The sequence below is a fragment of the Sinohyriopsis cumingii genome, chromosome 2 (assembly GCF_028554795.1).
Source record: "Sinohyriopsis cumingii isolate HCF-2022 chromosome 2, ASM2855479v2, whole genome shotgun sequence".
Lineage (NCBI taxonomy): Eukaryota > Metazoa > Mollusca > Bivalvia > Unionida > Unionidae > Sinohyriopsis > Sinohyriopsis cumingii.
The window spans coordinates 94,259,745-94,274,024 of NC_142962.1; the positions used below are offsets into that span (position 1 = coordinate 94,259,745).

At 34.7% G+C, this 14,280-nt stretch overlaps 1 protein-coding gene across 2 annotated transcripts in view; it reads left to right on the top strand.

Moving 5' to 3' along the window:
- Nucleotides 1–14,280, top strand: part of LOC149805403 (transcriptional adapter 2-beta-like) — an 80,817-nt gene that overhangs the window by 30,513 nt on the left and 36,024 nt on the right. For both annotated transcript variants that reach the window (XM_089949954.1, XM_089949955.1), the window contains exons 7-9: nucleotides 6,966–7,038; nucleotides 7,702–7,885; nucleotides 9,706–9,785. In XM_089949954.1, the coding sequence (XP_089806080.1) occupies nucleotides 6,966–7,038; nucleotides 7,702–7,885; nucleotides 9,706–9,785 (337 nt within the window). The remainder of the gene's footprint in view (nucleotides 1–6,965; nucleotides 7,039–7,701; nucleotides 7,886–9,705; nucleotides 9,786–14,280) is intronic.

The window sequence follows — 14,280 nt, forward strand, 5'->3', positions numbered from 1 at the left end:
TGACCTTCTTGAACATGTAACCCAGAAAATTCTATTTACTATGTCTCTTTTAGAATTATACAGTAAATACATTATTTAAAAGATGGAAATTTATGCCTTAAAAAAAAATTGCATCTTAATCCGAGTTTCTAATTTTTCAAGAAGTTGTCCCACATGTACAAAATTGTTTGCTACCATATGTGTCAACTTGTGGCTAGAACGGGTTCTCAAGAAATTCCCCGGCATAGTCTGTTTCTAAATTCTTTAGTAATTTTTCCCCATAAAAGAGACATTGTAAACACTTTACATGCAGTTCATTGTTGTTTCTCTTCCACATCATAGCTTTTTTAATATATAAAATGTTGAACTTTACAGTTTTGTTTTACAAGATCAGTTTAGTTTGCTTAATATCTCTTGCCATTTATTGGCATTGTTACGTTGAATTTTGTAAACTAGGTATAAACCTGATCTAATTACTTGACTGAACTGCTGACAGAAACAGTGCAAAGTACTATATTTCATTTCTATAGCCCCATGGATAAACATTACATCTTTTCAAAGCTGTGCTCAGAATAGGCAGACATATCGCAAGTCATGAAAACATGGGGGTGGTATACTGTGTGTCCAAAAGTAATATTATTTTGAACAGAATATTTTGGTGACAATTGCCTCTTTTCAAATGGTAAGCATTGGAGTAATTTATTTTCATCAGTTGATTTCGATATGTGTTTTGCTTCAATATTGGAGACAAAAACCTTACGTGCACAGAAATGCCCACCAGCATTGTACATAATTGTGGCTAGTACAGCGAAACAAGAAGCTTTAAGCATGAAATTGTTTATGATGAAAGAGGTATGTCTGTGAACACAGAGATTCAATTTTTAAAATAGAAACTATATGTAGTCTTTTTTATTAAGAAATGTATTCAGTCCGGATCTTTATTTTTGGATTGAGTGGAAATAGGACAGACAATAATTGCAATGAGCAAGATAAATAAAAAATACAGCATACAGCTAAGCTGAGATAAATATTAATATATCTAATATGAAATAGTTTAACATATCAATATGCTGTTTTTAAATAATTAATATAAAAAAACAAATATTTTTGTTACTTTTTTTTGTTCTTTTTGGGGGGGTGAGGTATAAATAAAATGGCCTCAGCACAATAGCCCACATTAATTTAGATTTTTTTCCATGAATTTAATATTCATAGGTGGGTTTCAGATGGGTTTACAGCAGGGTTTCATTTTAAAAAGTATATTTTTATTCGGATCTCATTTTCATAGTAGAACTTATTTAATGGGGGTTCTGTAAAGCCTTCCCATGAGAGGCTACCATTGAATGGGTTTTTTCTATGAATAAAGAGAGTGAAGACATAAATATGAAGGAAAGGACTCTAGTTGCAAGGAGAGTGAGTATTGACGGTTAAGTAATACTGGTGGAATTCGCAAGATTGATATGGCTATAAATGCATACAGTGCCTACAGTAGTTACAGCATGTACTTGGATGAATACAGGAAAAAAATTGAGCAGGAGAGAAGAGGACAAAAAAGAAAACACTGGATGAGGAAATAGCAGAGTTAGAGAAGAAAGGCAGGCTACTGCTGATAACTATGCATTGAAAGCAGAGACCCATAGGAAAATTTAATTTATCATGACATCAGATAATTTGAGTAAAAGTGTTGAGGACAAAATCATTGAACTTGAAGCTCTTGAAACACAGTTTGATGACAGGCTACAAGAACTGAAGAATTAACTCTAAAATAATTTGGACTTTGTAAATAGTGTAGTGTTATTAGAGTCAAATAAACATTGTTCAATGACTGTACATTATTCTAATGCCCAGATGTAGGATGTTTAGTATTAATGGGAATGACATGAGTGATAATACTCTTGACTTCATCTTTTTTTAAAATTTCAAGAAATGTTCCTCGTATGAAGTAATAGTAAGCAGTAACTTGTGTTTATATGCAATTTAATACATGAATCCTTTAAAATTAATGTAATAGTGCACCTTGAAAAACATGATTTTGAACTTGAAAAAACCTGGAATATTTTTTAAAGAAATATGCTACTAACTCAGTTAACCCCCCCCCCAATCACATTAAATGTATAAAATATTTATTTAAAAAAAGAACTGCTAACCCTAATTTTAATACCTCTGCATTATGAAGAAAAAAATTCATGGCCAAATCAAATTTTGAAAACATGTAGATTTTTATTACAGCATGTTACAATGAAATAATGATAATCCAGTTTTGCCATCCACTGTTTGTGTAAATATATGTGTACATGTACCAACCAGAGGACCATAGAAATCACTCTTGTGATAATGTCCCCACTCAATAACTTGACAACTATTAAAGTATTCCTTTATTTATTTGGATGGAATAGTTTGATTTTTATTGATCTAACATTTTTTTGTTGAGTTGTTTTTCAATAACAGGCAGATGTTCATAAAAAATGTCAGGTCTGTCAGAGTTTTTAGGTACAGTCAAATGTACACTATGCTGTCTGGAATTTTGCTGGCTCTGGGTACTACACATACTGAGTCATCATTGTCTTTATCCTTTCAGTAGAAGAAACACAAGTTGCTTCTTGGTAATCACTGATTTCAGAACAATTTTGTTTATTGTTGATACTGCAGAATTAGTGTAACAGAAGAAATCAAAATACTTATTACCTGTCCCAAGTAGGTGTAATGCATCAATCACTGTAGCAAGGGGAACATCTCTTTGCTACCTGAACCTTGCCATAAACACAGTTTGCAGTACAATATGTGGAAGTATGCCATGCACAATAAATCATACTGATTGCAGACAAAAAAATTATTTCACAGAATTATTTTTGTTGCTGCATATGATGTATTGTTGCATCAAAACACATCAGTACTATGAGTTTAAACTGGAGATGACTCCATTATCAGTCAGTTGTAGAACAGGTTTTTAGCTCAATAAGATTAGATCAGAGGAGCTTATGGGATGGTCTTTTATCTGTCATCTATCATCTGTCTGTTCACACAAGTTGGTTATTGCTACTCTACCTGAAAATTAACTGGAGAATTCCCATGAAAATTTATACACATATTCATATCCTGGTCTAGTTGGTCCTAGATGAAAATGGTGCTGCGTGCACATTCAGTATGACCACCACCAGTCTCCATCTCGAAAATCTTGTTAACGTTACTCATTCTGAATGGATGGTCATATCAGTATGGCATCTCACGTAGATACTTTTTTAATGTCTAGTTGGTCCTACATGAAAATTGATGCAGATCTGTCATATCATCATTGGGTTTTCACTAAGGGACCGTAAAATAAAATGGTGCTGAATGACTTTGATTATGAGCAAAAGACTCCTACACATTATTTTTGCCATTATATTTTGAAAGAAGTTTTATCAGGAATAGTAAATTAATTTATATAAAGTGTTATTACAATATTATATAGGCCCATTTAGAAATTGTCAGCTGTAAAGTTATGTAAGATGGGTGAGTGATATCAGGCCCACTTTGGCCTCTTGAAAGATTATTGTGTATGTATATAATTGATGATGCAGTTTGCTGCAAAACTTTATTCATATCATGGATATCTTCAGATGATGTGGAGGCCCCGAGTGGTCCAAAGTGCTCTCCGTTACAAATCACTGCCATCTCACCTCTGTCTGTGTGGGTTCGAGTCTCGGATTCGGCCAATCTGTTTATGTGAGAAAGCTTGCCAGTAGCTTCTCGAGGGTCGGTGGTTATTTCTGGGGATTTTCCGAGTTCTTCCTCCACCATTAATACTGGCGGCCATGTATAGCCTATCGTGTGCTGAAAAAATGGCGTTAAACCCTACAACAACAACATCAGATGATGTGCATGCTGACCAATCACTGTACTAGTACTAATTTCATGATAGTTGTGCCCTTTTTAAAAACCCACCATAAGGCAGAGAGAACTTTATTTTTATGTCTGTTTGCCTTTTGACTGCAACAGTTGCCTAAGTGGTTAGAGTCTGCCTCGAATGCAGGAGGTCGTGGGTTCAAACCCTGTCTTAATCATGCCAAAGATTTATAAAAATGGTACTAGCAGCTGCCTTGCTGGGCACTTGGCATTAAGATGTTAGTGTCAGATTTGACAAAAAATGTGTTGAAAGAGAGAATTAGAAACAGTACCCAGTGAAATTGAAGTTCATGAAAGTAATGCAAGCATGACGCGTGTATTATTTATGAATCACCTGTTTGGGTCCATTTTTTTAAAGTTACTTGATCCTTTGACCCATCCTTCTGCCAGTGGGATCAGGGATATAGAACAATCCCATTGTGCCCTCCTGCATGTTGTTAGAGGTGACTCTTGGAGAAAACATTTGTTCCAGAATATATTTCATGAGATGTTCAAGCTATGAAGGTCTTATTTTTAAAGTGCAGTTTATGTGTAATAGGAAAAAGTTGTATTTTTAGGATTTTATCCATATTTAACCATATCTTTGTTTTGCACAGCATTCTGGGATATGTAAACTTGCTTAGTACTGTATAGCCAGGATTGTGCTTTATGTGCCATTATACCCAATACCATATTTACCGCATATGTTGGGAACGATAAAATAATTATTTTTTTTCGTGTCCCAGAACTTATGGTGAAACATTTTTTCACTTTGGTCATATGTCCCAAGACTTCAGAAATGAAATAAAATTGTATTGCATTTGTGCTTCCCCCCACCCCACTGCACGTTGCAATAAAATAGATAAATAAAACGTTGAATTGATAATAAAAAGAAAGAAATTAACCTTGTGTTGTTATCATTTATTCCTTTTTTTCAACATGAGCATTTAAGAATAAAATATTTCCACGAAATCCGTAAGCGTAGGATTCCATACTGTAGCGTGTATCAATTATGTTCGATACCACACATCACGTTGTTCACATGAACATTGAGAAGCAGTTGTGTGTGTTGTGCTCTAAAGTTTGAACATGTTATCCGACTGAAAACTGGAGCCAACAAAATCGCAAACAAGAGGGAAATAGTCAGCCGATATCTTGAAGACATCGTTCATGCATGTCACGGTGTTGGGTGCAAAATAATCAAGATTGAATTATATCCAGGTCTACTGTATGACAGTATGTCGCAAATAAAAACGATCATTTGAAAACATATTCACTTAAGTGTAATTGACAATCTTTTCACCAACTTGGGTTACAAAATTATCCTTACTATTTACCTGCAGACGTCAATGATACTTTGTAATAATTGTAACCACAGATGCCAAACACATAGAACATAGAAGCCCTGGTGGTGAATAAACACGACTGGCAGCAATCAGTTAACTCCTTCTTTGAACCTGCCGACAGGACATCAAAGACAAAAGGTGATTTTTATTACAAAGCAAGCCGATCTCAGAAGCTGACTTTGGTTACTTTTTTTTTGTTTGGTAAAGGATATCAATACAAAGGTTATTTTATTGCAAAGCAAGCCGACATTGGAAGCTGACTGGATTTTGTGAAGTGAGCCGATTTTTTTTATTTTTATTTTTTTTGTTTAATATACAAAGACGGCCGAGATATGGAAGCAAACTTGGGTTTCTTTTCAATTATATTCACGGGAATTTTGAAAATAAATTGAAACAATGGAACAAATTTTGACGCAATATAGTGCTTTGTGCACAGATGTCGATGAATTCGCGAACGAGAGGGAAATAATCAACCGATATATTGAAGACAACTGTCATTCACGCATTGCACGGTGTTAGGTTCAAAATAGCCAAGAATAACTTTTATCCAGGTCTACTGTATGACAGTATCTCGCAAAAAAAAATTATTATTTAAAAACACATTCACCTGAGTGCAAGTGAAAATCTTTTTGCCGGCGCAGGTTACAAAAGTATCATTTTTATTTATCCGCAGACATCAGTGCACCTTTGTAATAATTACTACAAAAAATGCCAAGCACATAGAAGCCCTGGTGGTAAATAAACACAGCTGGCATCCAACAGTAAACTTCTTCTTTGAACTTACCGACAGGACAGCAAAAACAAAGGTTATTTTTATCACAAAGCAAGCCGACGTTGGAAGCCGACTTTGGACTCGGAAGCCAAATTTTTTTTTTAATGGATATCAATACAAAGATTATTTTATTGCAAAGCAAGCTGACCTCAGAAACCGACTTGGATTCTTTTACGTGTGCCGATTTTTTATATTTTAGCTTCAAATAAACAAAGACGGCCGAGATATGGAAGCTAACTTGGGTTTCTTTTCACCAGTATTCACGACATTTTTAAAAAATAAAATGAAACAATGGAACAGTTTTTAAAGCTTACAATATAATGCTTCGTGCGCGAACATCGATGACCCAGCATCATCCAGAAGATTTGGAGCAAAATAAAATCACGTGATGAATAGATCATTTTGCCGACAATATGATCATTAACTTTGATCGCATTCCTGGATGGACTGACTATAAGATGGGCGTCAAAAGTGTGAGAATTAGCAAGACTAGTGCAGATTTGAAAACATGACTTTTGTCCTTGCAGTTTCCGCTTCATGTGGTGTGTTGTCTATAACATTTTTTCATGGTATGAGAAAGCTAAAAATATATTAATGTACCAAAAGAATAGATCGTACGTGTGCAGGAGAAGGGTTGTGTTGGTGAGATGCTGCTGCAGTGGATTGAAGAGTTTTATTTCAAGTATACAGTTTTATATTTTATAAAATAAAATTTCAGTTGGAGTGCAATTTCTGACATGTAATTTTCGAATGATTTAAATGGTGTCCCACAACTTACGACTTGAAAAAAATGATGTGTCCCAGAACATATAGTGCACAAAAAATTACTTTTAAAATTAATTTATGGTGTCCCAACAAATACGGTGTCCCAACATATACGGTAAATACGGTACATTCATATTTGATCCTTTGGAGTAGATGATTAGTTACTGTGTGAGTCTTAACTTTTTTGTTGCTTTTATTAAGTCCTTGGAAAGAATAATCAGCTTATGTCTTTATTTCAGGAATATGATAATGAAGCAGAAACTCTAGTCAGTAGCCTTGCAATAGACTACGATGATGAAGATCTAGATATAGGTGGGTAAAATTTAGAAATTAAAGTTGATTTTTGTCACAACCAATGAAACCTGATCATATATTTGTGGTTTAGACATTTCTGTTTACAGTGCAGTCTGGTGTAGCTGATACCTCCATGTAAAGAACACCTACACATGAAGAACAATCATTATGGGTACATTTTTTGTTAAATTCATATTATTTTTACCTGTGTATAACAACTGTCTGTTCATGAAGGACAAACAATATGGGTCCCTTTTTGTTAAAATTTCATAATTTTTACCTGTATATAAAGACTACTAGTACATGAAGGACAGTTATTATAGGTCCCTTTTTTGTTAATTTTCATAATTTGTACATACATATTAAGGACACCTTTATATAAAGTACATCTACACACAAAGGACAATCATTTATGGTCCCTTTATGTTAATATCATTGTTGCCTTTGTATAAAGGACACAGGCATATAAAGGACAATTTTTATGGGTCACATTTTGTTAAATTTACTGTCTTTTTATCTGTTTGTAAAGGACATCTGCACTCAAAGGATAGATTTATATAATCCCTTAGGTGTCATATTTTGGTAAGCTTTGCTTTTAATATCTTGAAACTTGTACTTTTGATTTATTTGTATATCTTAATACATACTTAACAGTGAAGTTTTCTTTCCGTTTCCTTGCAGCAATTAAACTTACCCAGATAGAAAAATACAGGTCACGCTTAAAAGAGAGAGAGAGAAGGAAAAAAATTGCTCGTGAATATGGTCTTATTACAGCAGCTGCTCAGGCTGCAGTTGCAGCTGCCTCCACACCAGGGAAAACTCCCAAGTCCCTGTCCAACAAGAAGAAATTATCAAAAGAAGATAGGTATGGCATTGCTTTGTATTTACAAACTTCTCAGAATGAGTACACACTAAAAAAGTCAAACAATGTCTCAATGACAGTTGTCCTGGTTAAGTTGTTTATAAGTTGTGGAAATGGTGGCACAACGCGTAGTGGGGTATACTTAGGACTATAACTGCAGAAATTTGATAAAAGGAAAGCAACATTTCTCAGATTTTTGTTTTTTCTGCCATTTAGTTGAAGCATATTGTATACTGACTCAGTCTCTCCATTAATTTTTGCTCCACATGATCATTTTAGTTCTGAAGCATGCATCTTCAGCAGAATTTATGGACAGCTTTCATGGGCCCCGGGTGGCCGAGTGGTCTAAAATTCTTTCTGTTCTGGATTAATGCCATCTCATTGCTGTCTGCCTGGGTTCAAGTCTCAGGCTCAGTGATTGTGGGTATGTGAAAGCTTGCCGGTAGCTTCTCATGGATCGGTGGTTCTTTCCAGGTTTTCATGGGTTCTTCCTCCACCATTAATACTGGCCACCATGTATAACCTATCTTGTGCTGAAAAATGGCATTAAACCCTATAACATCAACAATGGACAGCTTGCACATACTGGTAATGAAGAAGCCAGCTATTTCCAAGGAGAAAAGCAGAAGATTGTTTTCTGCACAATAAGTCAAATTCATCACCATCTACACTTGCCAGACTTTGTGGTTTGCTTTCGCTTTTAAAGGAGGACCTTCTCTGTTTTGGATCAGAGATCAAGTTCACTGTCACTTAAAGAACAATGGTTTCTGTAGAATTACTTTTTATCCGTCAACAGTTACCAGACTTTGAAGATGGATTGAACTTGGAATGGAGAACCCTGTTGATGTTGGGGTCAAAAAGTCATGGTCACTTTGAAAGAATAAGATGGTTTCTGCACAATAATTTGAATTCTTTGACTTAATTGGATTAAACTTTTTGAATGGCTTGCCCTTTCAGTAAGAAAGAAGCCTTTTTGATCTGTGGTGAACAGTCAAAGGCACTTGTTGAAAGGAGGAATATGGTTTTTTTTAATCATAACATTAGTTATAGAATATGAACTATGACCCAAGTTTGTGAAGGGCACATATTTTAGGACCACTCTGGAGTTTAGAGCGTCCACTTCGAATGTGGGAGGTCATGGGTTTAAACCATTGCTGAGTCATACCAAATACTTGTAAAAAATGGTACTAGCAGTTGCCTTGCTTGGCACTCAGCATGAAGAGGTTAGTGTTATGACTGGTTGGCCTGGTGTCAGGATCAAGTGACTGGGTGGGACATGATGCTACATGTCTGCAGTATAATGCCTCAGTGCTAGACATCACTATAAACTGCCACACTGCAGACATCTTGGAGATATGTCTGCAGAATTGTTAAGGCTACATTAAAAATCACAATCAACACACATATTTTTAGGCATGGAAGAGGTATGTCAACTTTGGTCAAGAAGTAGAAAGGTAAGAGTCATTGTTGCTAAAATAAAAATGGATTTTGCAGACAAACATTTATTTTTAAGGATATTATCTACATTTATCACCATTGAATAATCAGCATTTTGCTAATGATATGTGCTGTAATATTCGAGTAAATAAAATGATGGAGCATAGGAAATTAAAAAAGTTATAATGATAACCTTAGCTCAGTAAGGGTTTGAAAGCAGTTTCCTATGGAGTCATCAATACCCTTTCAGTCTGATTGGTTGCCATTATTGGCTTTGTCCCAGATAAAGAGATGTCAGCATCATTTGCAAAGACAAAAGATGATTTCATCCTAGAAATATTTTATGTTCATCTATGATGTAAAGTTTTACGAATGTCTTGTTTCAGGGAATTCCAGGAAAAGTTGAAACCTTTCGCTCACTTCCTTCCTTCTGCAGAATTTGAACCCTATTTTGAAAGTTTGCAGAGTAAGTAGTAGATTATACACTCTTGTCGAGTTAGTTAACAGAATTACAGGCCTTGAGGCCAGTTCAGTAAATGATATAGAATATACATCACAACAGTCTGCCATTCTACTGTTTTAGGATACATACTTTATATAAAGAATCATGAAACTTGGTGAGGAGATGCATCTTGATGAGCACTACACACACCCTCATTACAAAATAGGTCACTGTGATATACTTCAAGCTTCACTGGTTACAGTGTCGTTAAAGTTAATTTCTCAAGCTCTGTTCATGCTAAAATCATAAATTTAGATGATTATGTGCATCTCTGTTGGTATGACTTAAATTTTACTGGTTTGGGTTCAGTTTTTACATTTAGCTTGTGACCATATAGGTTTTTTGCAGCCTGTACACTTACTGTTTTCCCAGGAATCATGAAACTTAGTGAATGGGATACATCTTGTTTATTGCTTCATAGTCATCACAAAAGTAGTACCACATCTGTTACTATGACCTACATTTCATACTTGGTTGGGATATGTCTTGCATTTAACTCATGACCACATAGTTTTTGATTGCTGTTGTCCTGTTTTGTCTAGAATCATGAAACTTTGCAAGGGGATATATCTTGACGAACACTGCTCATTGCAGAAGTAGGTAATTATGGCCCATATTTTATATTTCACTGACTTGGGTTAAATTTTATTTTGGATCTTAATTTCTCTGGCACTGCATGCTAGAATCATGAAATTATGAAATTGGTAGTGATACGCACCTATGTGAGTACAAACCATTACAGTAAAGGAAACTCATAATGACTTACTTTTTTATCCTTTTTTTTTCTTCTGGTTTTGTTGAAGTTTTTGTATTTAGCTTATTACCAGAAGAGTTTATAGCTTGCTGTATCCTACCTTGAATTATGAAACTTGGTTAGTGGATGCATCTTGATAAGTACTACAGTCATTATTGCTAAATTGGATCTCTCTGACTTATATTTCAGGCTTGAATAACTTTGTTGAAATTATGTGTTGGAATGCAGTTTATGTTTGAATCCTGAAATTTGATTATTGGATGTACCTCTCTGTTAATATTCCACCATTATGATGTAACAAGATCATAATGACCTGTTTTGTGCTTGTTAGGTATCAGTCTCCAAACCAATCTGATCATTTTTTCAGATGAGCATAAGGGATGGTCTGTTTTCCATCATCCATTATCCATTTTGTGATGTCTAGGTGGTCCTCAATGACAATGGGGCTGATTTGATGTCCAGTATGGTAGCCACAGTAGCTATACACAAAAACTTTTTCTTGCTAGTCCGCCTGAATGGAAAGTCATACTGACGTGTTTTTACCAAAAGACTTATCCAAAATCAGCTTGTCCTAAATGAAAATAGTGTCAAGTTGACAACCAACATGTATACTAAAACAGCTAATTTGAATATCAACAAAGAATATCAAAGCTGGTTTTAACACTACTTTTAAAAGGAAAAAATAGCCTTAAACTCATGGAGATTCTTTTCTGTCAGTAGAGTGTCAGTCCCTTGAAGGGACTCTTTGTTTTACTTGCTTTGTACAGCTCTTTGTGGCAATTGCAGTTTGCAGGAGCAATAAATGTGTTGACTCACTTGTAAACTTTCCCTATTAATGACTGTAGATTGTGTATATTTTTATAGGTTACCTTCGAAGGTTAACCCTGTTAAAATATGGTGTTTATTGGCAGACAATGACAATAGCTTTTGAAGCAGATTTAAGAACAAACGTAATAGAAGAGAATGTTCTATTTTATTACTTTTATGTCCTGTCAGAACATTTTGTTGTTGAGATCACTTTAGGAAGACTTAATTTAGCATGATAATAAATGCTTACATTGGCTACTGGGCTATTGGTGACGACAAGCTTCATACAGAGGTACTAGTGTGGGTTTAACACTTTTGAGACGTGCTTTTGACTATCAATTTCTCATTGTAATGACTTGCTTGATAATTTTATTTTACCTCTGAGCAAAGCAGCAATATTCCCATGTTTGATCAACTACACCCCCTTCCCCAACTTGTATGCATAAATATTTCCATTGCCATGCTCTGCCTTCAGAGGATGGATTGTCAGGCAGCCTCAAGTCTGAAAATCCTATATAAAATTTTTTTAGGGCTACAAAAAGCCGATTTCTCTTTCACCCTCTTGTAAGTCAAGATGTATTTTGTAAGTCAGATCAGTCTGAAAGGGTGACTTTGAGTCAAAGTTGTACTTTATAAAATTAAACAAACCCAACTGGATAAGTGAGATGAACAATAATGACAGAACCAATGTAAAATACAGTTATATTATTGAGTGGAACATGTCACAAAGAAATTGACAACTTAAAAAATTTCCTAATTAAATCCATTACAATCCATATTGCTTGACATTTTAAATCCATTTATATGTTAAATCTATGAATTCCATTATGGGTCACAAACAAGTTTAATAATAGTTCAGAATGATCCAATTCACAATGCCCACAATATGTTAAGTCCAGATGTCTTAAAGATGAACAACAAAAGTCAAGTCCACATTGTTTTGTTTCACAGTATCCTATACTTGTTCCTGTCTAATGGCGTTTGGTCTTAGAATTCGTTCTTATTGTCTGATAATGTTCTGAAATCCTCCATTGTTTTTTGGTCATTGTAAATCATTGTGGTTTAGTCATTGTAAGTATTTTCTGACTTTATTTCCTTGGCTTCACTGTCGTATATGTGTGTCCTTACACAGAGACAGTGTTTAGGGCCAGTAAGTAACACTTTGATCATATAGCTTGTGAAATCTATTAAAGGTTGCAACTGATCATGTGTCACTTGTGCACAAAATCACACTGAGTTCAAATAACCACCCTTGTTACTTGGCACTGAGCAAGAATCAAACTTGCAGCTTGATCAAAGGGTTGCCACATGGGGAAAATAAAGAGGCACTGCCTTTACAAGCTAAGAGGGATTAAGGTCAAACATTCCATGGAAGATGAAGAACTCTACATTAAACAAGTACATGTACTAAATTCGTGGCTCAGTCAAAATTGTCAACTTGAATAGAAAGTGAATGCTTCCGTTACAGTCCAAGTTATTGTCACATGTGCTGGTAGAAGACTTATGAAATAGCACTTAGGAATTATAAACCTTGCTTATTGAAAAGGAAAATACTTATATAAAACTTCTATTGCATCAACACAGTGTTTATACAGGAAAACACACATATTAATACAAATACAGGTTGTTAGGACTTGCACGAAAATGGAAGCAGTAAAAAAAAAACATTGATGGTGATGGACATTTCACTTAGCAGTGGGTAGTATTTAATTTACACATAATATTTTATAATCCAAATAACTATAGTTAATAGTAATGGGTAGTGAATACTGTCTTGAAACAGATAAATGCAGCACATATCATATACGCATTTCTGAAAAGGAATATTGGCATAGAAACAAAAAAATATTTGAATTCATGGTATCTTTGTCTACTGCAAACATCTTCAGAGATGCTCTCAGGGTGTGCTATCTCGTGATTCATGCAAAATATTTACAAATTCACGCACTTTGAAAGCAGTGATGCATGAGAACTTCTGCAAGTTAGTTTCATGTCGTGCATACAAAAATGTACTTTGCGCAGTATACAATTTTATTCAGCCATTCACTGTTAAAGTGCTTGTTGCAACGTGTATTTTCCCATAACTGTTTATACATTGGTTTCATTGGTTTGACATGAATGGTTGCCCCTCATATCAGTAATATTTCGAAATGTAGAAAAGGTAGACAAACAAACTGAATTAAAATAGAGACATTTTAAAAGACTAGTGCAATTTTCATTTATTTTTTTTCATCATAATTTAGCTGTGCAGGATCATGTGCTACAAAACCATAGAGCCCTAGCATAAAGGTTAAAATAAATCTAATAAATAAGAATCTAAGAATGAAATTAAGAAGTAAAAATACATATTTGATCAGAATACCTATGGCATTATCCTAATACAGCATTATGTAACATTAAACCTGGCATAGTAGTCAGTAAGGTGCTATTCAAATAGGTTAAACTTGGACAAAGTTTATGCTAATGAAAAATCTTATTTTGGAACAGAAATATCTAAAAGACAATACTGTGAGCTGTGCAAATTGTACATAACAACTATAAAGAATATTTTCAAACTTGTTCCATCTGCCTCGCTAGCTATGTATATGCCCCTTTAGACAGCAAACGGAAAGGGGGTGGTCTCCCTACTTCTGTATTCATACACAAATAAGGAAAAGTTCAAGCTCGGAAATAAGAGATTAATGCTTATACAACTGATTTCAATATTCTTACAGTGGAGCAAGAAAAAGGGAGACGGATGAAGTGCTGTGTAAATATATAACTGTCCGTTTTCTGTTCCCTGCAGTTTTGTTCAACTCTGTCCATATTTTTGTGACAATGGGGGAATTCCCTTCTTATGATAAAATCCTGGGAGCATCTCTGCATCTTGAGTCTCCAACATTACTAAAAGATTATTGA